Raw genomic sequence first — 24,889 nt, 5'->3', positions numbered from 1 at the left:
TTTCTCCACATCCACACCAACATCTCTGGTTTGGGGATTTTGTTATGTGGGCTACTCTTATTGGGGTTAGGTGATATCTCAAAGTAGTTTTGATTTGCATTTCTCTGATGATTAAGGATGATGAGCTTTTTTTCATGTGTTTGTAAATCGTGTGTCTGTCTTCTTTTTTTTTTATGCTAGGAAATGCTGTAAGCCTTTAATAATATTAATTCTTTCAATCCTCATAACAACCTTATGCGTGAGGTAGTATCCCCACTTTACAAACAGGAAAACTGCAGCATAAAAGCGGTTAAGTATGTAGCCTCAGTCCCATTGCAATTAGGGAAGAAAAGGCAATCAAGGGTATCCACATAGGGTCAGAAGAGATCAAACTTTCATTCTTCGCACTATAGCTTTTTAAAAGTTGATGACCATCCTCTTCTAGTTTGTATGGTTTCAGCAGAGAGATCTGCAGTTATTCTAATATTCTTCCCCTTGTAGGTAATGGTTTTCTTTCGTCTGGCAGCTTTCAGAATTTTCTCCTTCATATTAACTTTAGTGACATTGATTATGATGTGTCTGGGGGATGTCTTATTTGGGTTGAGTCGTGCTGGAGTTCTGAAACTGTCTGCTATCTGAATTTCAGAATCTCCTGGCATTTCTGGAAAGTTCTCCTTCATGATCTCATGGAGAAGAGACTCTGTGCCTTGTGAAGCCGCTTTGTTGCTTTCGGGGATCCCTATAAGACGAATTTTGGGTTTTTTCGAATTATCCCAGAGCTCTCTGAGAGAGTGACCTGTTTTTGCCCTCCATTTCTCTTCCTCTTTGAGAGTTCGGGAGCGTTCGAAAGCTTTGTCTTCTTCAGTGTCAGAAATCCTTCTTTGTGCTTGCTCCATTCTGTTACTGAGAGATTCTACTGTGTTTCTCAGATCTTCGAGGGCTGCAGCTTCTTGTCTCAATGTGTCAAAATCTTTGGTCATTTGGTCTTTGAATTCGTTGAATTCTTGAGATATTTTTTAGGTTACTGCTTGGAATTCTAGTTCGATCTTATTTGCTATCCAGATTCTGAATTCGATTTCTGACATCTCAGCTATTCGTTAGTGCATGGGATCTTGTGCTGTGTCTGCCCCATTGATCCTTGGGGGAGTTGATCTACTCTGATTATTCATATTGCCAGAGTTTTTCTGTTGATTTCACCTCATGATTATTGGGTGGTGCACACAGTTCTGGGAGTGCCTGGCTCCCAGTGACTTTGGCACAGAGAGCCCAAGGCTCCAGCAGTCTCTGGCCAGGAGAAGGGCTCTACGCAGAGGCAGGGAGGGCTCCAGAGGGCACGCTGCTACCCGAGTCCCTGGCCAGACGAGCAGGCCAGGGTGGAGGCAGAGGGGGGGAATGCTGGGTTGCATGGCTCCCGCAGTTCCTGGTCAGGGCGTGTGCAGGCCTGGCGGCATGGGTCATGGCACAGCTCTTACCGAGGTCTGGGCGGACGCTGGTCACGGGTTACAGCTCCTGTGTGGCAGCAGCAGCATCAAGGGAGGCAGCAGCAGCCCTAGCGCAGAGCCCAGGAGGCGCGGCCAGACTGCAGAGCCGCCAAGGCTGCTGCAGGTGGGGATTCATTTTTATTTTTCTTTCTTTTTCTTTCTTTTTTTTTGAGGCAGAGTCTCCTATGTCGCCCTTGGTAGAGTGCCGTGGTGTCACAGCTCACAGCAACCTCAAACTCTTGGGCTTAAGCGATTCTCTTGCCTCAGCCTCCCAAGTAGCTGGGACTACAGGCGCCCGCCAAAATGCCTAGCTATTTTTTGTTGCAGTTGTCATTGTTGTTTAGCTGGCCCAGGCAGGGTTCAAACCCGCCACACTCAGTGTATGTGGCTGGCACTGTAACCACTGTGCTATGGATGCCAAGCCCTTCTTTTTTAATTTTTTTCCGAAATCTTAGGCTCAAGCAATCCTCTTGCCTCAGACTCTCAAGTAGCTGGGACTGCAGGTGCCTGCCATAACACCTGGCTATTTTTTAGAGACAGGGTCTCACTCTGACTCAGGTTGGTCTCAAATCCTGAGCTCAGGCCATCCACCTACCTTGACCTCCCAGAGTACTAGGATCACAGGCATGAGCCACCGCACCTGGTCAAACCTATGCTCTTTCCTAAAGCTGCTGTGTAGACAGAAGAAATAGATCGGTAGAGCATGTTTGAGGGCATCAGGAGCAGCTTCTAATGCCTGATTGCCTGGATGGAGTTCAAGGTTGTGCTGGGAACTGTTAGGATGAGGTGGCCCCAGCTGGTTAGTTACCTTTGGCCTGGGATGCTGCTGGGGTTGGGGAGAAGTGACATCTCACCTCTAGAGCTGATCCATGGGGGAACTGCAAAGGTGGACCCTACCAGGCTTAGATTCAGATCCAGTTGAATGGGAGAGGCAGCCAGACCCAACCAAAGAATTATTTGCTTGGGACATGAGCAGACCTGTTTTCAAACTATAGACCTTCCACTTTCTAGTAGTATGATTTTAGGCAGGTCTCTTAGCCTCTCTGAGCCTTGTTATTTCCATCTGTTAGGTGGGGATATTGACTCTCTTGCAGAGCTGTTGATAGATTTAGAATTAATGAGCATAGCAATCTTAGCACAGTGTCTGGATAGTCATTATTAATTATAGCACAGGGATAGGAACTCTTCTAGGGATACATATAAATCACTACAGCCACACACAGATGGCATCGTGAGGACCCAGAGGAGGACTTCATAGAGGAGATGGCATTTGATCTGGGTTTTGAAGGTAAATAGGAGTTCTCTAAGCCAAGGAATAGACCAGAGGTCAAGCAACTTGTGTGTCCTTGCCTAAACTTGGTATTGAGAAGAGTAAGCACAGTGTCGCTTACAAAAGCAACAATAGCAACACAAGTTTCTTACAAAAGATCGAGATCCGTGATGCTGTGAAGGTGGTGCTGGCTCAGGTCCTGGTGTTGGGGTCAGAAGACAGCGTGAAAACCGTGGGCCAAGACATCCAGGAAGGCTTCTTGGAGGAAGAGAGGGGAGGATTTAGATGGGAAAGGGAGATGAGATGGAGAGTGGCTGCCTGGCCCGTGATTTCCTGACTGGGTTAGGCCAGCAAACAGGTCACTGGCCTGGCTGGGAACTGGGGACAGACGTTGTGGATTCTGTCAGAAGCCCTGATGTTTCTCTGTCACCAGGGCTTGGGCTGATCCTTCCTGTAGAAGAAAAGAAAAGTTATTCGTAACAGCTAATTGTGCAGTTGTGATTTGGCTCCTGAGCTGTGCTGCACTGGGCCAAGCCCCAGGGGTGGCATGGTATGGGGGAGCTCAGGCTGATGACTACAGAGCTGGGAGCTTGGGGGCCCAGGTGGAGGTTTGGGAATGTCCCTGTGTGAGTGTTCTGGGCAAGGATGCCATCCTGGCCTTGCCAGGGCACCCTGCTCAGAACTCCCACTCCATTCTGCAGGGTCCCCTATTGCCTAAGAGTCAGGCAGACCTGGGTTCAAATTTGGTCTCGTCCTCTCACCGTCTGTGCAGCCTTGGATTGGTTACTTAACCTCTCTGTGCTTCCCTTCCCATGTCTCTCACATGGGGTGATGTGGTTAAATCCAAAAGCAAACACGAAGTTCTTAGCACAGGACCTGGAAGGAAGTCATTGCTCCAGAAGTGGTTTTTGCTGCTGCTGCTGTTGTTACTATTCGTCATCCTTGCCACTGTGTCCATGACCCAGGCCACGCTGTGACTCAGGCTGAACCCCAGGGGTATTCTAGCTGCCCATGCCCTCTCTCTGTGAACCAGGATGTCCCTGAGCTGTCACTCAAGCATCCAGCCGGTACCTTGGCAGTGCCTCTCCAAGGATGCAGAACTTGGATTCCCCAGGGCCTTCTCATGGATTATCTCCTTAATTCCCACCCTAGACTAGTGAAGTCAGTTCCCTTTTGTAGAAGAGGACACATGCTCAGAGAGGTAAGGCAGCTTGTCCAGGGTCACACAGCAATAAATGACAGGGATTCCGGCTAAGGTCTATCTACCTTTGCTCCTCCCACTCCAAGACTTGGGGAGCAGCTTGTTCATGGATTTCAGCCCGGTATTCACTCCCTACCACTACCCCTATGTCCTCTGGTCATAGCCCCTATCCTCCCCCTCCCACCAGCTGTGCTCTATACCTGAGGACCACTCTCAGCCAAGACTGAAGCTAGGGGAGTTCATGTCCTCTTGAGCTAAAACAGTCATTGCTCCACTGCTGTTAGCAGGGATCCGTCCTCCTCTTCCCAGCCAGGAATTTACTCCTGGGCTCCCCTCCATTCCCGCCCACCCTAGCAAACATGACACGTGTGTCGTAGAGATTGTGTGTAATGGGGACCAGATGGGAAGACCAGCCTGGGGTGGGCTTCCTTAGGCAGACATTCCTGGTCACCAAGGCAACACCAGCTCAGGCACATCTGGTTTGGCTGAAGGTCCACCCTGGCTGGCTGGGGCTGGACATGGGGAGTTGGCCTCTTACAAAGCCTTGACACTGTGGCAGGTGGGGACAAGTACAGCAGGATCTCAGCGTCCAGGAGGGAAAAACAGGAGCAGCAGCAGAGTAAAAGCAACAGGCAGTTTGGAGTCAGACAGCCCTGATGTCCAGTCTGGTCACTGGGTATATATATAGTCATGTCACTTTGTCACTACCCCTCACTGAGTTGCAGTATTATCATCTACAGAACAAGAGACAATGACAGTACTGACCTTGTAGATGCTTGAGAGAATCATGTAAATAGCAGTGCCGATATTCAAAATGCTTTATATATTTGAGCTCTTTTCTTTTTTTTTTTTTTTTTTTCAGTTTCTGGCCGGGGCTGGGTTTGAACCCACCACCTCTGGCATATGGGGCTGGCGCCCTACCCCTTTGAGCCACAGGCACCACCCCTTGAGCTCTTTTCTTTTCTTTTCTTTTTACTTTTTTTTCTCGAGACACAGTCTCAAGCTGTCGCCCTGGATAGAGTGCCGTGGCTTCATACCTCACAGCAACCTCCATCTCAGTCTTAAATGATCCTCTTGCCTCAGTTTTTCTACTTTCAGTAGAGAGGGGTTCTCTTGCTTTTTTGCTCAGGCTGGTCTCAAACCTGTGAGCTCAGGCAATCCACCCAGCTCGGCCTCCCAGAGTGCTAGGATTACAGGCGTGAGCCACCACGCCTGGCTGTATTTGAGTTCTTTTTATCCTCATAGATCTGCTTGAAAGTGTTGCTGTTATTATCTCTGCGGTGCTGATAAAGAAACTGAGGCACAGAGGCAATATCACTTGCCCAATCCAAATAAGTAGGAGGAGGCAGAGCTGGGATTTGCATGCGGGTGACCTGGGTTCCACGTCCACCACGTTCCTGCCTGCCACATCGTAAGGACGACACATAAGGACAGTGCTGTGTCAGCCGCGGGCTGTTTCTCACTCACCCTGGAGGCAGGTGCCATTGGTGGTGTGTGGGATGGGCCAGCTGAGTTTATACATGGGTGGACAGACATTGTGAACATTCCTGCACGTTGGGTGAGCGGAGGCACAGGGATTGTCACCCTCTGGGCCCTGTGGTGTGGGTAGCCAGCAGACCCAGCCACTGCCCTGAGAGGGTCAGGGAGCCCAATTCTGAAAACAGCAGCTGCCACCCATCAAGTCCCTATTGTGGACCACACCCTTTTTCTACCTTCATCCTCAGGACCAGCCTGGTCACCCAAATATGTCTTTGAACATGAACCTGAGGTCCACGTTCCCCCATAGGAGCACCAGCCTGGGGGTCCCACCTCCTGCCTCTGGAGTGTTTTAGGATGATTTGATGATTGTGCATAAAGGAAGGAGGCTGCAGGGTAGGGTTGGCAGAGCCAGGAACAGACCTTCATCCTGGTTGGCCCCTTGGGTGTTCCCTCTTTCTCTTCAGTTGTCAAAGCAGTTCACGATAAGGGACAGAGCTGAGTGCTGGGGAGTCACGATGGCCAGTGTTGGCCCTTTAAGGCTTTGTGGCAGGGACAGCCACCCTTACCCAAGTGCCTGAGCCATCCCCAGAAGATCCATGGGGTCTGTTAGAGGTGTGTGTAGGGCAGCGGGAGCACAGAGGAAGGAGAGTTGGCAGGGCCAGAGGTGTCAGAAGGTGGTGTGGGCACAGGTTGTTTTTGTCAAGCTACTCTTACTCCCCTTTTTTAGTTAAAGCTACCCCCGTCCTTTGGGAACTTCCTCCCCATCTCCTTGTGGTATCAGTTGAGCTGCCAATCACACTATCTGGCCCTACCTCCACTGCATCACAGGGGAGGGCACATGAGCCAGTCCTGGCCAACCACATCTCATCCCTGGGACTTTATAATTCAACCAAGGGAGAGAGAAGCTTTCTTTTTTCTTTTTTTTCTTTTAGAAAGAAGACAGAAGCTTTCTTTTTTTCTAGGGCTCTCAGCTGCCATTACGTAAACCTGGCCCAACTCTCTGGGCAGGAAGAATATATAATCTGGCCAGGCGTGGTGGCTCATGCCTATAGCCTAGCTCTCTGGGAGGCCGAGGCAGGAATTCGAGACCAGCGTGAGCCAGAGTGAGACCCCGTCTCTACTAAAAATAGAAAAACTAGGGCAGTGCCTGTGGCTCAACAAAGTAGGGCGCCGGCCTCACATGCTGGAGGTGGCGGGTTCAAACCCAGCCCCCGCCAAAAACTGCAAAAGAAAAAAAAAATAGAAAAACTAGCTCAGCATAGTGGCACACACCTGTAGTCCCAGCTACTTGAGAGGCTGAGACAAGAGGATCAAATGAGTGCAGGAGTTGGAGGTTACTGTGAGCGATGATGTCATGGCACTCTACCCAGGGCAAAAGAGTAAGACTCTGTCTCAAAAAAAGAAATATATATATATATATATATACACATATGTATATATATATAAAAATCTCAGGAGATGAGAGTGAAGGTAACACAAAAAGGGAAGTCAGGCATGGGATCACTGGGAAAGAGGAGAGGAATCCAACAGCATCACCTGAGCTCCCAGGTCAGCTTCTGCTCAATGCGCCATCCTCCCTCCCTTTCAGGCAGTGCAAGCCAAGATGTTTGCTTTGTCACAAAGTTCAGTTGGATTGGTTTCTGTTGCTTATAACCATGAGGGTCCTGACTGAGGAGATTTTGCAGAGGAAGTGGCAGTTGAACCATGTGTTGAAGGAGTTCTTGGAACAAACAGCACTGGCAAGGTTATGCCAGGCAAAGGGAACTGGTGGGAAGGATAGGGCCATGACCTGCATGGGGAATGGCAGATCCTGAAGGGCCTCATGTGCCATGGAGCAGAGCTCACATGCATTCATTCATTCGTTCATGCATTCATTCACCCAGCCAACCCAGTACTCACTGTGTGTACCAAGGCACTATTCCAAACACGTTATGAAGAATTATGACCTCCAGACAACCCAATGGGTAGGTGCTATTATTTCACCATTTTATAGTGAGAAAACAGAAGTACAGAGATGTTAACTCACTCAAGGCCACATAGCTGGTAAACGACAGAGCCAGGATTTGAACACAGCAGTCTGGCTCCAGGTTCATGTTCTTTTTTTTTTTTTTTTTTTGAGACAGAGTCTCAAGCCCTTGCCCTGAGTAGAATGACGTGGCGTCATAGCTCACAGCAACTCCCAACTCCTGGAGCCCAGTGAGCCTCTCGCCTCAATTTTTCTATTTTTAGTAGAGATGGGGTCTTGCTTTTTTGTTCAGGCTGGTCTCAAACTCATGAGCTCAAGCTATCTACATGCCTCTGCTTCCCAGAGGACTAGGACAGGTTCATGTTCTTAACTGCTAGGGGGAGTGCCCATCTCCTGACTTTAGCCCGGAGTTCTTTTTGTGTGTTATGGCTCAGTGGGGATGATTTTTGTGTGTTATGGCTCAGTGGGGATGAGACTGCAGTGCCTATGCCTGGGCTTTGGACCCAGAACCCTGGAATCCCCATGTGCCTGAGTGATGGGAAAGGGAGGAGGCCCTGCAGATTCTCTCAGAGGATGTAGGATCCTGTCCTGGCCCAGCCAGCCCAAGCTCAAGCCAGGTTCCTGCTATGCGCTCTGCTGTTTCTGCAAGCTGTGATAATCTCCAAAAACAGTGAATGATGGTCTTTGGCTGGGTCCAGCTAAGCCCTCAGCAGGAGGTCAGTAACTTCAGGAAGCTCTGGCTTGTAGCCAGGTGCTGAGGAGTTTTAAACTTTTCCCAGCAGGGGCAGCGCTGGGCCAGCAGGAAGAGAAGAGTGCTCTGAGCTGTGGCATTGGCGATGGAGCCCTGAGGGACTTCTGCATCAGCCCAGGCTCCAGCTTGCCCCTTGACACCCAGGCTCAAGTGCCCTCTGTGGACAAGGCCTTTCACTTTCATGGTCACAGAGACTGGGAGGACCAGCCCTATCTTATAAGGAACGAGGTTGGGCTCAGCAAAGACAAGTGACTTTCCTAAGGTCACACAGCCAGTTTTTCTGTGTCCTTGTCCAGGGATCCTGATGACCTCATGAGCCCTGCCCTGCCTCTGATCTGAAGAGTTTCTGGAACACACCAGAGCTCCCTCGGGCCTCCTTGCTCCTCCCTCCCATAGGGCATCCTTCCTCCTCCTACTCTCAGTTCCAGAGACGGAATTTTTCTCCCAAAGTGAGTGCTTTTCCATGTGTGGGGAGGATCCTGGCAGCCCCGGGAATCCTACACAGGTGGGCTCTGGGGCCAGGGCTGGGAACTAAGGTCTCTGATCATCTCCCAGTGGCCAGGCCCTGATAGAGCAGGTGAAAGAGGAGGGCAGCCCGTCAATAAATGGTTAAACTAAAGCTCTGAGGAAGGAGCCAGTTCCGCTGGGGGCAAAGGAAATGCCAGGCCACATAGGCTGAGCCTCAGAAGCTTAGCCTTTTTTTTTTTTTTTTCTCTTAATAAGTTTTTTATTAAATCATAACTGTGTACATTAATGCACTTATGGGGTACAATGGCTGATTTTATATACAATTTGGAATGCTTGTATCAAACTGGTTAACATGGCCTTCACCTTACTTACTTACTGTGTTAAGACATTTATACTCTACTCTTTTTTTTTCTTTTTTTTTGAGACAGAGTCTCACTTTGTTGCCCTTGGTAGAGTGCTATGGTGTCACAGCTCACAGCAACCTCAAACTTTTGGGCTTAAGCGATTCTCTTGCCTCTGCCTCCTAGGTAGCTGGGACTACAGGCACCTGCCACAACGCCCAGCTATTTTTCAGTTGTCATTGTTGTTTGGCAAGCCTGGGCTGGGTTTGAACCCGCCAGCTCCCGTGTATGTGGCTGGTGCCCTAGCCGCTGAGTGACAGGAGCCGAGCCTATACTCTTAATAGATTTGACATGTACCCTTGCAAGGGAGCAGGGTTGTCTAGGTGGGGAATCAGGTCTGGAGGGAGAGAGATAGGCAGTGTCTCTGGGGCAAGGGCAGGTGGTTCCCACGTGGGTGAGAGCAGCTCTGTTGTGGTTCCAGGCCAAGTGCAAAACAGGCAGGTTTCAAGAGGTGACCCCATTCCAGACTTTGGGGCATCCAGAAGGTATGTGTCCTATTGGGAAAGCAGGAAAACAGTAAGCCAGGCTCCTCTTCTCCTCTGTCCTGCCCAGATCTCTGCCCCACTAAGATGTTCAAGGCAGAGCCTTCTAGGCCTCCCCTCTGACTGGCTGCCTTCCACAGAAGCTTGTCTGTCTCTTCCCATTTTGTGTCTAGAGCCCGGTGTCCAGGAGCTGCAGGCCCCAGTGGGCACAGTGGGGCTATTGCAGCAAGTCCGGTCTTGGCTAGCCAGGCAGGGCTTCTACTTCCAGCCGTTTGTTTTCCTTAGAGGTACAAAGAACCCCCAGCCCCAGCCCTGGTGGGGACAGGTGACCAGAAAGGAAACATCTCCTGGGGGCCCCTGTGCTGCTGACATCTTCACATCTCTGACAGTAGTGATCATGTTTAACACCTGCCTTTTATGAAAAAATACTTAATATGTACCAGCCACCATGCTTGCTCTTTACACATGGCACCTCGTTTGACACTTAATGATACCCCTTCAAGGAAGCAGGGTCGGAAGGAAATGTAAGGAGAGGAAACTGAGGCTCTGAGAGGTGGTAGGACTCACTCAAGATAATACAGCTGCTAAGTGGCTAAGCCAAATGTGTGTGACTTCAAAATCTATCTTCCATCCATGCGTGAAGATGCTGCCTCTGACCCCCCAGGGTTGCTGTGAGAAGCAAAAGCAAATCAAAGGGAATGAGCCTGCAGTGGAAATGGGTTGCCACGTTATAAGACTCGGGCTTGGATAACACAAATAAAAGTTATGAGCAGGGAGCGAACCAGGACCCAGAAGAAGGGGAGAGTCTGTACGCAGGCAGACAAGGGACTGCTTGGCTGACCTCGGTCATCCTAAGCCCCAAACGTGAGCCCTTAGCATTCATGACACAGGTGTGCAGGGCTCTGGAAGGAGCACTGGGCCAGGAATGGGGGGTGGTGTCCGGAGGCCTGGCTTCTAGTCCTGGCTGTGCCCTCACTCAGCTTACTTAGGGAGCTTCCTCTCTCTGGGCCTCAATTCACTTGTAGAATGGTGTGGGGCCAGGGCAAGGCTTAGATAGGGTTGACCCCCTCCAACCACACTGCCCTTCTGCTCCCTAAACACTACTCTGGGTCCTGCCTCTGGGGTTGGGTGGTTCTGGTTTCAGTTTACATGTCACCTGTTCACAAAGATCTTCCTTCCCTCCTCCCCAAAGGCTCTCTACTACACCCCACTAATGCCCTTTGTTTGTAACACTAATCACTCTGCAAAGACACCATCAGTGTACTGGTTAGGGTCAGGGACTCTGGAGTCAAATTGCCCACGTTCAAATCCCAGATTCCACCATGTAGAGCTGGGTGATCTTAGCTGTGACCTCTCTGTGCCTCAGTTTCTTTACCTACAAAATAGGATCAATAATAATACATTTCATTTTTGTAAGAATTAAATGAGAAATACATTAAAGAGCACTTAGTAAAAAAAAATTAAAAAGAAAAGCACTTAGTGTACAGTATTTGGTACACAGTAAGTACTCAATGAATGCTAGGTGCTGTTATTATTAATTACTCTTAGCAGCATTGTTTTCGTAATTGAATTCTCTGATTACAATTCAAGCCCCTCACAGCAAGGACTTTGTTTTGTTCAGTGATGTACTCCTGCCATGGAGCTCATTTCCTAGCACAGCATAGTAGGTACATAATAATATTACAAATGAATGGACAAGGCACCAATGTCCCTGGTCCTAAAAGGCTATGTATGGCTGGATACGGAGAAGGATGAGGCTGGGAAAACAGACCTGGGCCAGCTCCTTACCCAGGGCCCAGCCAGCCCGATGTGTTCCTAGTAGCCTATATAGTGGGCCCTGACCTGGGTGGCCTTGATGGGGGTCCATGCATCTCAGGGCAGAGGAGTCTGTCTAGGGATCAAGGTAGCTCTGTCCTGCCACCTGTACCACAGCAGTGTTTGTGGGTGTCTGATGCTGCCCCAGCTCAAATTCCAGCTGCCAGGCATGGGGGCTTACGTTGATTTTTCCCTATGGTCAGCAGCCCTCCCTCCCAAACCCGCAGAGTAGTGCCCCACCTGCTTTATCTTTGCTACACTCCCATTTTCAAAGGCTCCTTTTACAAACAGAAATACCCCCATGGCCCTCCCACTACTCCCATACCTTCCTCCTGTTCTAGAGTTTCAGGATGGGCCTGCTGATACATCAGTTTTCCTGCAGGCCTTTTCCCTTTTTTTTTAGACAGAGTCTCACTCTGTCACCCCAGGTAGCGTGGTTTCATAGCTCACAGCAACCTCAAACTCCTGGGTCCAACCGTCCTCTTGCCTTAGCCTCCCAAGTAGCTGGAACTACAGGCTCCAGCTACAACTCACAGCTATTTTTTCTATTATTAGTAGAGACGGGGTCTTGCTCTTTGCTCAGGCTGGTCTCACAAACTCCTGAGCTCAACCAATCCATCCACCTCGGCCTCCTAGAGTGCTGGGATTATAGGCATGAGCCACCACGCCCAGCAAGCAGACCTTTTCTTTGGCGGCTGGTGCTCTGAGCCCCCTGAGGAGATTGGTTTATGGTTTTTCTGTCATCTTCTGTATGAAGGACATTAAGACTCAGAGGGGAGATTAGCTGGAGGCCCCACAGTTCGCAAGGACCAGAATTGGGTTTCAGACTCAGATCTTGCTGTTTCCTCTGCCTTCATTCATTCATTCAATTCATGTTTACTAAGTACCTCATCTGCGCCAGGTACTGTACAGCAGCAATCATGGTGACTGCCCTGCCCGGGGATCCAGATGTTAATCAGATCAGAAATTAGTCCAGCTTTATAAACAGTGTGTACACCAGCACTGTCCAGTAGAACTTTCTGTGATAATGGAAACGTCCTGTCCATCACCCACTTGTGGCTACTGTGCACTTAAAATATGGCTAGGGCAAACGAGGCTTGAGTTTTTCATTTTACTTAATTTAATTTAAACAGCCTCTTGTGACTAACAACTTCTGTGCTGGACATCACGGATCTGTACAGGTGTTTCATGATCAGCCATTAAAGTCTGCAGGTCTCAAACTCAGATGGAGAGGGGACCAGGCCGATCTCCGGGGGGCATCTTCAGTGTCTTCTCCACAACAATCAGGGGGGACACACCAAGGAGTTGGTCCTTATTTTCTTTAAAACATGACATCTTCCTGATTCATCTTTCAGTTTTCCACTTTTTTTTTCCTTATTGACGTGGACCTTGCCTAGAGTGAAATGTACAAGCCAGAAGCAAGTAGTGTGATGAATTTTGACAAATAAAGACATTGTGTGTAATAACTGCAGTGGAATCAAGATAGAGGGCATTTCCAGAATGTTTCCATTCCCCCGGATAATCCTCTTGCACCCGCTTCCAGTAAGTCCTATCCATAGAAACATCGACTGTCCTAATGTCTGTCATCATAGATTAGTTTCGCCTGTTCTGAAGCATCACATAAATCATTTTCCCACTTTTGAATCAAAGGACATAGCAGTATTTCTCGTCTTTTTTTTTTTTTTTTTTTTTTTTGTAGAGACAGAGTCTCACTTTATGGCCCTCGGTAGAGTGCCGTGGCCTCACACAGCTCACAGCAACCTCCAACTCCTGAGCTTCAGCGATTCTCTTGCCTCAGCCTCCCGAGTAGCTGGGACTACAGGCGCCTGCCACAACGCCCGGCTATTTTTTGTTGCAGTTAAGCCGGGGCCGGGTTTGAACCCGCCACCCTCAGTATATGGGGCCGGTGCCTTACCGACTGAGCCACAGGCGCTGCCCTCGTCTTTTTTTTTTAATAAGAAGGAGCGTGATGAAAGTGGCAGCTGAATCTGGGCCACAGCGAGGCCAGGAGTGAGGGTGGGCCATGGAGCCCTGGGACTTGTGGCCTGTCTAGAGGGGACGGCCACTCCTCAGCCTCAGCTGCCTCGTGAGAATGTGGGTCTGGCACTGCCAACTCTTTTTTTTTTTAAAGGAAAGTTGAAAATATTGATTTTCATGTAAAATCTCCAAAATGTTGGCATTTCAAAAATGTTTATAACACCACAGGCCAAATAATTCACATCCATGGGGCAGATTTGACCTGGGGAGGGCTAGTTTTGAGCTCTGCCTTGGACCCATCAGAATGTTAGTAATAATGATAGCTAGTATTCGTAGAGTGCTTTCTTTGTTTCAGGCCTATTCTAAGTGCTCTCTGTTATTAAGCCATCTAATCCCCGTAACAATTTATTAATAGATCCATTTTGTAGATGAGTGAGCTGAGCCATTAAGAAGGATTAAGTGACTTGCCCAAGGTTAAAGAGGAAGTACTTGGCAGAGCTGGGGTTTGAATGCCGACTGTCTGGTTCTAGAATCTGTGCTCCTGACCACTACATGTCTTCCGCCTTGGAGAGTAAGATTGGAAGGTGATGCTTCTGGGGATGGTTATGCCACTTGGGGGACAGCCACTAAGGATGCCACCTCTTTGAACAAGTGAGAGAGCTCCGCCCTTGGCCCCGCCCTTTTGGGATTGTTCCAGCTCAGGCAGTTTTTGTGTCCAGGCACCTTGGCAGGTAGTGGAGCCCAAATTTAGGAAATGCTGGGAAAGCAGCCAGTAGCTGTGCTGGGAGTGTGGAAGCTGGATTGATGAGGAGCCATCAGAAATGTTAGGAAGGGCTGGGCAAGTGGGGACAGAAGTAGCAGGAGCCTGGTGGGGGAAAGCCAGGCCCTGGAGGTGGCACCGAGGGGGCCGATGAGGATAGATGGATCTGCCAGCCTGGGCCCAGGGCCAGGACAAGTTGCTTCTGCTGCCTGGGGAGCTAGTGGCTGGGACATCCCTGCCTCCTAGTGCTTGGTCCAGACAAGCCTATCACTTGGAAAAGTCTGGGAAGGGGAGATAAGGATCACCAGGATCACTGCTGTACTTCCATCATCACCAACCCCCTCTGAAGAGGGTGGCATGGGCCAGGAGCACATGGCTAGAACTCCCACGGGGATTCTTGACTTCCATGCTAGTGCTCTTTGGTGCTCTCAGGGCCAGGAATCAGGGGGAAAGGGTCTCTGGTTATTTCTGGAGCCTGTGAAGGGAGGAGGCCAGCAGACAGATCCACAAACCCTCCCCAAATCTACAAGTTCCTGAGCCAGGCCCAGTATACAGTAAGTGCTAAGTAAGCATTTGCATTACTATTAGTTTTTCCCAATTTGATGCTCACACCCACTTTCAACATATGTGCTGTCATCAAAACCCATTTTACCCACAACAAAGCCAAAGTTCAGAGGGAAAATTTTCTGGGTCCCTGAAGCAGGAAGTTATTGGCAGGGTGTATGAAGAGTGTTAGCACTAGCCTGGTGCACAGAAAGGGGCTTAGAATGGAGCCTGGCCCACAGGAGGGGCAGCATGGAAGGACTGACTGAAAGAGGAGCTGTTGGAAGAGGCAGCATGAGGCTGGGCTTGGGGAGCTCAGCCTGTGAGGCTGCTGGTTCCCCTGGGGCCAAGTTATTTCCTGAATAAGACCTAAGGGCAACTAGGTCTCCATGCTCTGAGGATGCGCTGCCTGCCACATGCATGTGATTTGGGCTGGTACCCAGCCCCATGTGACTTCTGGGCAGCTCCACACCAAGACAGCCCGCCCCTCCTGGCTCCAGACCCTGTGTGTGGTAGAGGGGCAGTCTGGCTCAGGCGGGGCACGTCACCTCCCTGAACCTCAGTTTCCTCATCTGTCAAATTGGGACAATGCTACCTACCATTCAGGGTTGTGGTGAGGGCCTGGTATATAACAGGTGCTCAGTAAATAGGTGTCACAGAACCTCCAGAAAATGGCTATCAAATTGGCCTTTTAAGGACAGATACATCCCTAATCTAGCCCAGGAAAGTTTGATCCACTCATGAGCTCAGAACCTAAACAGGCTCACTGCTTTCAACCTGCACACTTTCCGGACATGTGCCCTCCTCACCTACGTCTGCGCTGGCCCTGGTACTGGGGCCATTAGTACTGTCCCCCTAAACCCAAGAGCAGCAAACATCACTGAGCACATGCTCTGTGCCAGGGACTGCATGAAGCCCTCTATGCCACCACTTTACACAGGAGGAGACAGGCTCGGTAACTGAATCCCAGGCACTCAGTGCCTGGTGGGTGGAGGATTAAAGCCTTAGTCTAGCTCTGGAGTCTGTGGCTCACGCCTGTAATCCTAGCACCCTGGGAGACAGAGACGGGTGCATTGATTGAGCTCAGAAATTTGAGAACAGCCTGCTCAAGAGCAAGACCCCACCTCTAAAAATAGCTGGGTGTTGTCGCAGACACCTGTAGTCCCAGCTACTTGGGAGGCTGAGGCAAGAGAATCACTTGAGCCCAAAAGTTTGAGGTGCCGTGAGCTGTGAAGTTGCAGTGAGGTCAAGAAAATGAGACTCTCTCTCTCAAAAAAAAAAAACAAGAAGAGGAGAAAATTATCTACCAGAAATAAACAAAAATATTAATTTGGGGCAGTCAGGTGCAAAGGCTTTTCACATGTGGTTCAGTTTTGTCCTCAAGACACCTGCTGAGAATGGTGTTATCTTCCCATCTTACAGCTGAGGAATAGGAGGCCCAGAGAGGTGACATGACCTGCCCAAGGCCATGTGCCTGACTCCCAATCCAGTGTTCTTCCCCTTGCTTCTCAGCTGCTTCTTTGCGGGGATAGTTGTCCGGCTGGGATGGCGGCAGCGAACAGGCCTCAGTGCCCTCCCCATGAGCTTAGCCCTGCCTGTCCCATGGTCCCCATGTGCCTGCCCCCCTGGGTGACACACCTGTGATCTCAGAGATGTTGGTAATTTTCTACTCTGTTCCTTGGAACCCTGAGGGAGCTAGGGTTCAGGGTCAGGATATGAAGTCCTTGAGGGCATAAATGGCAGTTCCACTTATTTCTCTTTTATGTTTTGGGTTGCCATATTGGTTTTTTTTTTTTTTTTTTTTGGTAAGAATTTTAAAAGTTTAATGAGAAATAAAAAAATACAAATAGAAAGAAGTCCATTTTCTTTAATAATGTATAAAAAAGTATACGTAAAACCAAAAGTAAATAAACATCATCACATTTGCTGATACCACGATCTAGTTCTTCATGTTAACTTTACTATTCAAACAATAGAAAGTAGGTAGCAATTTAGGGATCAGGAAAAAGATAAAACCAAAACACTTTTCTACCACATCTATTCTTCTATAACTGTGTGTAGCTGTGCTCACAGAGACGGCTTCTTTTACTTCTCTATTGCACAGAAATTCAGTTGTATATAAAATTGAACCTGCTCAACAGCTGAGGGAGACTAGAAATGGTTCATATCCCAGTGCATTGTCATACAATTCAAACAATGGTGCAGCTACCAACTTGTAATTTTTAGGGACTGCAAACAAGGCTTTCTCTTGAAGCTGAACCAGAAACAACTTCTCATGTTCCTTAGGCTTTGTAATATGTGCAGGAATATATGGATACTGAGGAGGTTCAGAATTTGGTCTCCACCAGTTACCAATGCAATCATCAATGACCCGGTCTTGAAGAACTCCGTCTGTCATTAAGCATTTTAGTCCTTCAACTTCATCTTCTGCTGGGTTAAGTTCACCACCAGGTAATTTGAAGAAAGTTGTTCCCAGCTGTAGCAGTAACACATGGGGTAGACGGTGCTCATGTACAATCAGAACCCCTTCTACAGTCCTCCTCATTCCAATTTTATCAAATTCCTCCCTCATGCGCTGAAATCTGGCCGCAGCAGAGCTGTCCTTCTCATAGAGGGGCTCTTTTGTGCCAAAAGTATAATTGGTAAGAGGGTACAGGTTGATGGTGCGATCCAGGGTGAGGGGCTTGGTCTGCTGCATGTACTTGTTGCCAAACTGATTGACCCCCCGGGGCCAGCCGGTCTGCGAGTGATTGGGCGGCACCACAGACATGTTGGAGACCTCTGGCACTGGCGGCAAGCACATAGTGGGAAGCAGGGCAGACTTTCCCCATGAGGGCAGCGGTTATCTGCGACCCGCTTAGCAGCTGCCGCCCGCCATTAACAGGAGAGCACAAGAGGAAGCCTGCCATATTGTTTTTAAAATCAAGGACTCGGAGATTTAAAAACTAGTTTGCCAACCACTGTTCTGTACCAGCACCTGCCTCCCCATTCTACAGGTGAAAAAACTGACACCAAAGCTCATTGTTTTCCCCATAAATGATAATACTATTTGGGCATTGTTGTAGGTCTTCTTACTTGTTGAATCTTTGCAAGCCTATGAGGGAGACATTGTTGTTATCCCCATTATACAGATGAGGACACTAAGGTGCAGAGGGGGAAGTTTCTTGCCCAAAGATTAGAATCCAAGGAGCCTGGCTCCCCGAGTTCACACTCTCAGCCATCCCAGCCTAACAGACATACCTTCTCTTTGTGTTCTGAGGGCTGAGGGGTTGGAATGACTTGTTGAGGCCCAGGGTAGGGCAATGTCGGAACTGAGACCAGAATGTGGATCTCCAGCCTCCCAGTCCTATTTCTATTCCTCCTGCTGTCCAGGACATTGCCCAGGCTGACAGAGGGATGAGTAAGCCTCTGTGAACCTGGCTCTTATCAGTTATTGGCTGTGTGACCTTGGACAAGTGAATGGACCTCTCTGAACCTGTTTTCTCGCCTTAGAAAAGGGTTAGTAGTGCCCATATCAGGGGTTATCCTGAAAGTTAGACAGGATCATCTGCATAGTTGGTTGGTGTGAGGTTCATGGATCCAAGGAGCCCCCAAGCTTCCTGCCCCACCCACTTCCAACTCTCTCTTCTCAGCCCCACCTGCTCACCTGTGTAACACAAATACTAATTACAGCCAGTTCCAGGAGCTGCTTCCTGTTTGAGCCTAATTACCAGGCAGCTCAGTCATTACCATTATACACATCACTTAATGAAACAGATTAACTTTATCCTAGGTGTGTGATCAACAAATTGTTTGGGCACACTTGGTCTCCCCAACTTGGGATTCACCCAGCTTGGCCATTCTACACAGCCTAGAACATCACACAGGTGTACAGGAGTACAAGAAGGTGTAGGGGCATTTGTGGGTGGCCCCAGCATTAGGGCCAACTGCAGCTCCCTGATTGGCCTTGAATTTGGTGTTCAGAGAAGATCAGCAGACAACTTAGCCCCTTTATCCTGGCTGGGAGGTGATGCCTGTAGTAGTAAGGAGGGAGCAGGTGGTGGCCACCTTCTGATCTGTTGTAATGGCAAAACCACAGCTTTGGGGATAGAAGCACTTGGTTCATTTACTTTGGGCAAGTTACTGACCCTTGCTGCATTCCCGTTGTTTTTACGCTGTGCAGTGGGGAGAGCTGAGGTGCCATCAGATGCCTGGAGTGCCATAAGTCTTCTCTCTCTCTCCATGATCTTTCCCTCCCTGATTTGCCTCCCTGCTAGGCACCGGGCTGTGGACTTTCCAGCTCTTACTTAGTTTAAGACGTGCAAAGACCCTGTGTGTGTGGGTGAGTGGGGGGTACTATTATCATCTCCATTAGACAGATGCAGAAGCCAAAGCATGGATGGAAGAGAGATGACTTTGTTGAAATCACATAGTCACACTTGGCTGTCAATCACCCCATTGGGATGAGATCCTGGAAAAGGCCCAGGGAGGGGTCACAATGAAGTCAGAAAGGAGAGCTGCCTGGAGGAAAATGCATCTAAACTAAGGAGTAGCAAGGGGAAAGAAGGCAGAGGGCGGTAGGTATGCAGCGGCCTGCAGGGAGCTTGGTGTGTTGGAGGAACTAACTGTAAGTGCTTTGCTGTGTTTGAGCAGGTGATGGAGGAGTAGTGAGAGATGATGCTGTAGGGGCCAGGAGCCAGGTCCTGGGAAACCTGGGGGAGAAGGGGATGGAAGCCGGGCGAGGCCCTTGGTCTTCATTTTGCCAGCTCCAGGGAGTGAGTGTGTGAAGCTGGCAAGTAGTTTAGAACATGCTGCCTCCAGCTGGCCAAGAGACGAGGGATTGGAAGGGTCACAATGGGAGATCAAGAAGGCCAGGGAGCTACCCATGGAAGGCTTCCTGGGTTGGGGGGGCAGAGCCAATGAGCATGGGCAGAGGGACAGCGATGACTGCTAGGGGCTGTCAGGCACGTGGAGGGGTGGGTATCAAGTTATAATGAGAGGTTGGCAGCTAGATTCGGGGCCTGGGTGTAGGGCAGCCTCCGGCAGGCACCAAAGCAGTGGATTGGCAGCACTGGGTAAGACCGCCTACCAGGCCCCCAGGCAGGTGAGTCAACACCAGGCCAAGTGGGTGAGTGTTTCCCGGCTCCCTGCGTGTGTAGGCGAGCCTTCCGCTGCCAGCACATTAGCAGGAGCCCAGCCCTGGAACTCCAGTCCAAACCAGGGTGGTTGACTCATGGGCTGACAGGGCTGTTGGCTTCTCCAACAAGAGGGCTAGCAGCCTTGATTTCCCATCTATGCCCTGCACCCTTGGCCTTCAAGGGTCTCCCTGAGTCTTACCTTGAGCTTTTCCCTCCCCCAACCTCCTGCTCACCTCTGCTCAGGCCTTTTTGGTGGCACAAAGCATAGTTTCCCATCCCACCTCGATCAGTTACATCCCTCCCTCTGTACCATATCTCAAGAGGGCGGCCTGTGGCCTGCAAAGGAGGTTGGTCTAGAGAGCCAGGCCCCAAGGTGAGGGCACACGAAAAGGAGAAGGGACCCCTAGAGAACCAGGAAGGCCTGGGTTTGAGTCCCAGCTCTGCTGCTGCCTGGCAAGCCACCCCTTTTCTCTAAGCCTCTGTCTCCGCATCTGTGAGATGGGGATCTCAGAACTTACTCCACGAGGTGATGGTAACACAAAAAAGATAAGGATACAGGCTTGGCACCCATAACACAGTGGTTACGGTGCCAGCCACAACCTCAAACTCTTGGGCTTAAGCAATTCTCTTTCCTCAGCCTCCCAAGTAGCTGGGACTACAGGCACCCGCTACAACTCCCAGCTATTTGTTGTTGCAGCTGTCGTTGTTGTTTAGCAAGCCTGGGCCGGGTTCAAACCCACCACCCCTGGTGTATGTAGCCTGCACCTTAACCACCGAGCTATGGGTACTGAGCCTGACTTATTGCTGTTGATGTTAAGCTTGATCAAATTTTTGCCAAGTATCCAGCAGGGAGAGAGTAATACGAAATATTGGCTGAACTAAGGCTGGGAAATTTGGATGAGGACAGAAGCAAATGGGAAAGGTGGTGAAAAGGTAAAGAGAAGCAGGCAGGCTGGGCACGGTGGCTCATGCCCATAATCCTAGTGCTTTGGGAGGTGGAGGTGGGAGGATCACTTGACACCAGGAGTTTGAAAAACAGCCTGGGCCATATATCAAGACCCCATTTCTACAAAAAAGAAAACATTAGCAGGCTGTAATAGTGCACACCTGTAGTCTCAACTACTTGGGAGGATGAGGTAGGATGATCCCTTTTGCTCAGGAGTTCAGGGCTACAGTGAGCTCATGCCCCTCTACTCCAACCTGGGCAACAGAGTGAGACCCTGTCTCTTAAAAAAATCAAATTAAGGCTTGGTGCCTGTAGCTCAGAGGCTAGAGCACCAGCCACATACACTGGAGCTGGCAGGTTCGAATCCAGCCCGGGTTTGCCAAACAACAGTGACAACTACAACCAAAATATAGGCGTTGCGGCAGGCGCCTGTAGTCCCAGCTACATGGGAGGCTGAGGCAAGAGAATCGCTTAAGCCCAAGAATTTGAGGTTGCTGTGATCTGTGACATCATAGCACTCTACAGAGGGCAATATAGTGAGACTCTGTCTCAAAAAAAATTAAATTAAATTTTTAAAAAAGAGAAGCAGGCATAAAGAGGTGGGTGATAGATCGTGTCCCTCAGGCGCCAGTTCACTTGATGACAGGCTGCTGTATGCCAGGTAGTTCAGATTCTCAGTTCATTTAATCTTCACAATGACCCTTTTTACAGATGAGGAAACTGAGACCTGAAAAGTGAAAACAATATGTCCAAAGTCACATGAGCTCAGGGAACCTGGGATTGGGCCTGGGTCTGTCTTTACTGCCTCAGTCTTCACGTGGTTGAATAAATACTTGGAAGCTCTATTCCCAGAAGAGTGGGTAAGAGAAAGTATGTTCCTGATATGGGTTGTTTCAAACTGACTTTATTCCATACAGGATTCATGACGGGTTATAACTAAAATACATTCAATAAAATAATATGCTCCTAGCACTCTGGGAGGCCAAGGCAGGTGGATTGCTTAAGCTCAGGCGTTCGAGACCAGCCCGAGCAATAGCAAGACCCTGTCTCTACTAAAAATAGAAAAACTGAGGCAACAGTTTCACTTGAGCTCAAGAGCTTGAGGTCGCCATGAGCTATGATGCCACGGTACCCTGCTCAGAGCACCAGAGTGAGACTCTGTCTGAAAAAAATTTAAAAAGTCCTCCAGAATCGCTGGCCTTCGCAGACAAATAAAGTTTGGTGAACCTAAACAATAAAAAAAGTCAAGAGGCAGTTTAATCCTTCAGGAACTTTGTGGTAAATTTAAAAAGTTAATCACACGAAAGACACCGAGAAATACACTGGATAATGTAATAGTAATAAATGTCAAGTGGCGCATCTGTAGGAGTGACGGCCATATTTGTCCTATCCTGCTCCCTGCTCATAGTTGTCCTGTATGAATTTTACTTGATTGTTATCAAGTTATTCCTTCTTTGTTCAAGTCACAGATGCTATGTCCTAGTAAAAACCTGGGGTATAAAGTAACAGTTATCTGGGAACTAGGTTCTGTGCTTGGTACCAGGAGGATGAAGGGTAATAAGATGATTGCTCTCCATCCCAAGGATAAAGACACCTAGACAAAGGCCCAAATGCAACGCAGGTACTTTGCCAGGGCACACCTGGGAGGAGGGCTTCAGGGAGAAGCAGGCAGGCCCAAGATGGAAAGGAATACGCAGTTTTTGGGGTAGAGAGCACTGTTTTGGTAGAGGGGATATTAGCCACAGACCCCACAAGGGTGGGAACCATGGCCTACACAGGGCTGTCCAGGGCCTGACAGGCATCAAGGACTAGGTAAGCTCCTGTTGAGTGGTGCACACCTGCAGGAATAAGACAGGGTCAGGCTACTCCCCTCAGGGGTCATACGGAGGATGAGTCTGGGGAGGTGGGTTTGGGCCAGAGTGGGCCGGAGTCCTCGAATGCCAAGCTAAGGAGTTTGGATTTTTTTTCCTTAGGTGGTGAGGATCAATTGAAGGCCTTAAGGCTCAAATTGGATAAGTTATGACAATACAAATAATAATAGCTAACACTTAGTGGGTACCTGCTATATGTTTATATTAACTCGTTTAAGTATCACAACAGTCCTAGGAGGGAGGTACTATTATTATCATCCCCATTTTATAGATGAGATAACTGAGGCTCAGGGAGGCTGAGTCACTTGCCCAAGGTCACACAGCTGGGAAGTGGCAGAGTGGAGATCTGAACTGAGGTTTGGATCCAGCACTTTTACCCACTATATTATTGTGTCTGTTAAATAGAAATATTTAGCTAACAGATAACATGAGTGTGTTTTAGATGACCTGTAAGGATTTAATAGATCCCAGCCAATTGTCAGCAACAAAAGCAGTAATTGATGGTGATTTTGACCACAAAGGGCAGCAATCCCCAAAGAGTTGAGACTTAGAAATAGAATGTGCAAGCAACTTAGAGGGTGTGGCTGCTGAGTCCCAGGCCTCAAATTCCACTCATGGGGCTGCTCTTTCCTGCCTCTGACATGCTCCAAGATTCCTTAAAGATCCCCTGCCTTCAGCCATACAAACACAAGAGCCATCCAAGTGACTAACGCAGTCTGAGCAAATGGGATCACGCCTGCGTGCCACCAGGCCGCCAGGCTTTTGTCGTCAGAAACACATGAGCATTTATATTCTTGTTTCTGTTCACACCAGGCCTTAGATTTCCAAGGGTGGAGTTTCTAGAGCTAGGCACCACTGCACCTTCACCTGGCTTTCATCACTTTCTCTGCACAGCTGAGGACAGGCACTGGGGTCAGGCAGTTCACAGGAAATTGTAGCTCCCACATCTCCATTCTGGGTCTCCACTAAGCCTTCTCATGAACACTAGACTCAGGTTCAACCCAGATTTCTCCTCCATGGCACCACAGGGCCAGGAAGGGAACTGAGCCAACTAAGGCAGAAACTCCCCCACAAAGCGGTGGTGGTTCTTCCCTTTCTCTGAAGCTCTTGGGCCTGGATGTGGCACCCACAACCACAAATGAGGCAATTAGGGAGAACAAGTGCTGACCACTCAGCCAGCACAGAGCCTTCGGCTGCCCAGGGCACCCAAACTGCATGGGGCTCCCATCTGAAGTAGCAGTTCCACCTTCCACAAGAGCACAGGACCAAGAGTCCAGCACCCAGGTTGAAGGCCCAGCCCTGCCACTCACTAGCTGTGTCTTGGGCTCTGTGGAGGCAGCATAATGGAGTCAGGGTGTGTGGGGGTTGGAATCCATCAGGGGAAGATTTACATCCTGGCTTTCTAACTCTCCAGGCAGGGAGCGAGGGGAGGGACATGGAGCCAAGTCCTGCCTTCTCTCTGACCCTCAGCAGTCTCATCCATAAAGCAGAGGTGGTGATTCTCACCTCCAGGGGGAGGCACTGGGGTTAGCAGAGATACATTTTGTGAGGTGCCACACAGTAGGTGTTTGGTGTGTCCAGCCCCTGCCCTGTATAAAATGGAAGTGATACCCACTGAGGCTGAAGCTCTTGGTGGCTGGTGAGATCCATCAAGATAGTGAACTGAAGGCTCTAGGTGGAGGGTTCTGGGCAGGTACAAATATAGGGCTGCCGCGGTTGCTGGAACGTCACTCACCACAGCCTGTGGTCACCCCACCAAGCACAGCCGACTAAGCCTCTCCCACATCTGAGTTCAGTGTCACTACAAAGCTCAAGGCAGGCATTTCAGAAAGGGGCCCTCGTCTTTTGTGTGTCAAAAAATAAACAGCACTCCGTCTCCACCGATTTCTGCTTGGGAAGTATGTGAGCTTTCTATATCACCTGTTCTCAGACAGGCTGCAGAGGGGTGAACACTAGGGCAGCTGGGGTGGGCTTACAGCCTCTCTCCCTTGCCTCCCACTTATACTCAAATATCTATAGAGGTTCCAACCCCAGACTAGGCCCTTGAGGTATCAGGGCTATGAGAGCCAGCGCCTGCTGGTAGGGTTTACCCATCTAGGGTGGCTGGTCTGGGGACACAGGCAGGGGGCCAAATGTAGTCTGGAGGGGATAATCAGGAGAACTTCCCAGAGGGGAGAGCTCTGAAATGAGCCGGAAGAACAGCCACTGTGTAACCACACCTGAGTGAGTTACTTCCTTGAGCCTCAGTTTCATTATTTGTCAAAGGGGTGAATAATACCTGTATCCAAGGGTGGGTGACAGGCTGAAAATGAGATGGTATAAAGCAACCAACAGGTCCCTAACACTAGCTCATTGCCTAGGGAACATGTTTGGTGAATCGAA

General features: G+C 49.4%; 2 protein-coding genes across 2 annotated transcripts in view; one reads left to right on the top strand and one right to left on the bottom strand.

The window, feature by feature from the left end:
* Positions 1-24,889, top strand: part of ECE1 (endothelin converting enzyme 1) — a 131,298-nt gene that overhangs the window by 37,572 nt on the left and 68,837 nt on the right. The gene's annotated exons all lie outside the window — the stretch shown is intronic.
* On the bottom strand, positions 16,428-17,544 carry LOC128574758 (cleavage and polyadenylation specificity factor subunit 5-like). Its single transcript, XM_053575592.1, has one exon. The coding sequence runs from the start codon at positions 17,374-17,376 to the stop codon at positions 16,708-16,710; it is 669 nt and encodes a 222-aa protein (XP_053431567.1). The 5' UTR covers positions 17,377-17,544; the 3' UTR covers positions 16,428-16,707.

Source organism: Nycticebus coucang, chromosome 22 (genome assembly GCF_027406575.1).
Source record: "Nycticebus coucang isolate mNycCou1 chromosome 22, mNycCou1.pri, whole genome shotgun sequence".
In the NCBI taxonomy this organism is placed as follows: domain Eukaryota; kingdom Metazoa; phylum Chordata; class Mammalia; order Primates; family Lorisidae; genus Nycticebus; species Nycticebus coucang.
Note: the sequence above shows the minus strand (reverse complement) of the source record. Positions and strands in the feature narration are given on the sequence as shown.

Bases quoted from the DNA above. Each gene is read 5' to 3' on its own strand.
- LOC128574758 (XM_053575592.1), bottom strand. From the start codon at position 17,376: ATGTGCTTGCCGCCAGTGCCAGAGGTCTCCAACATGTCTGTGGTGCCG.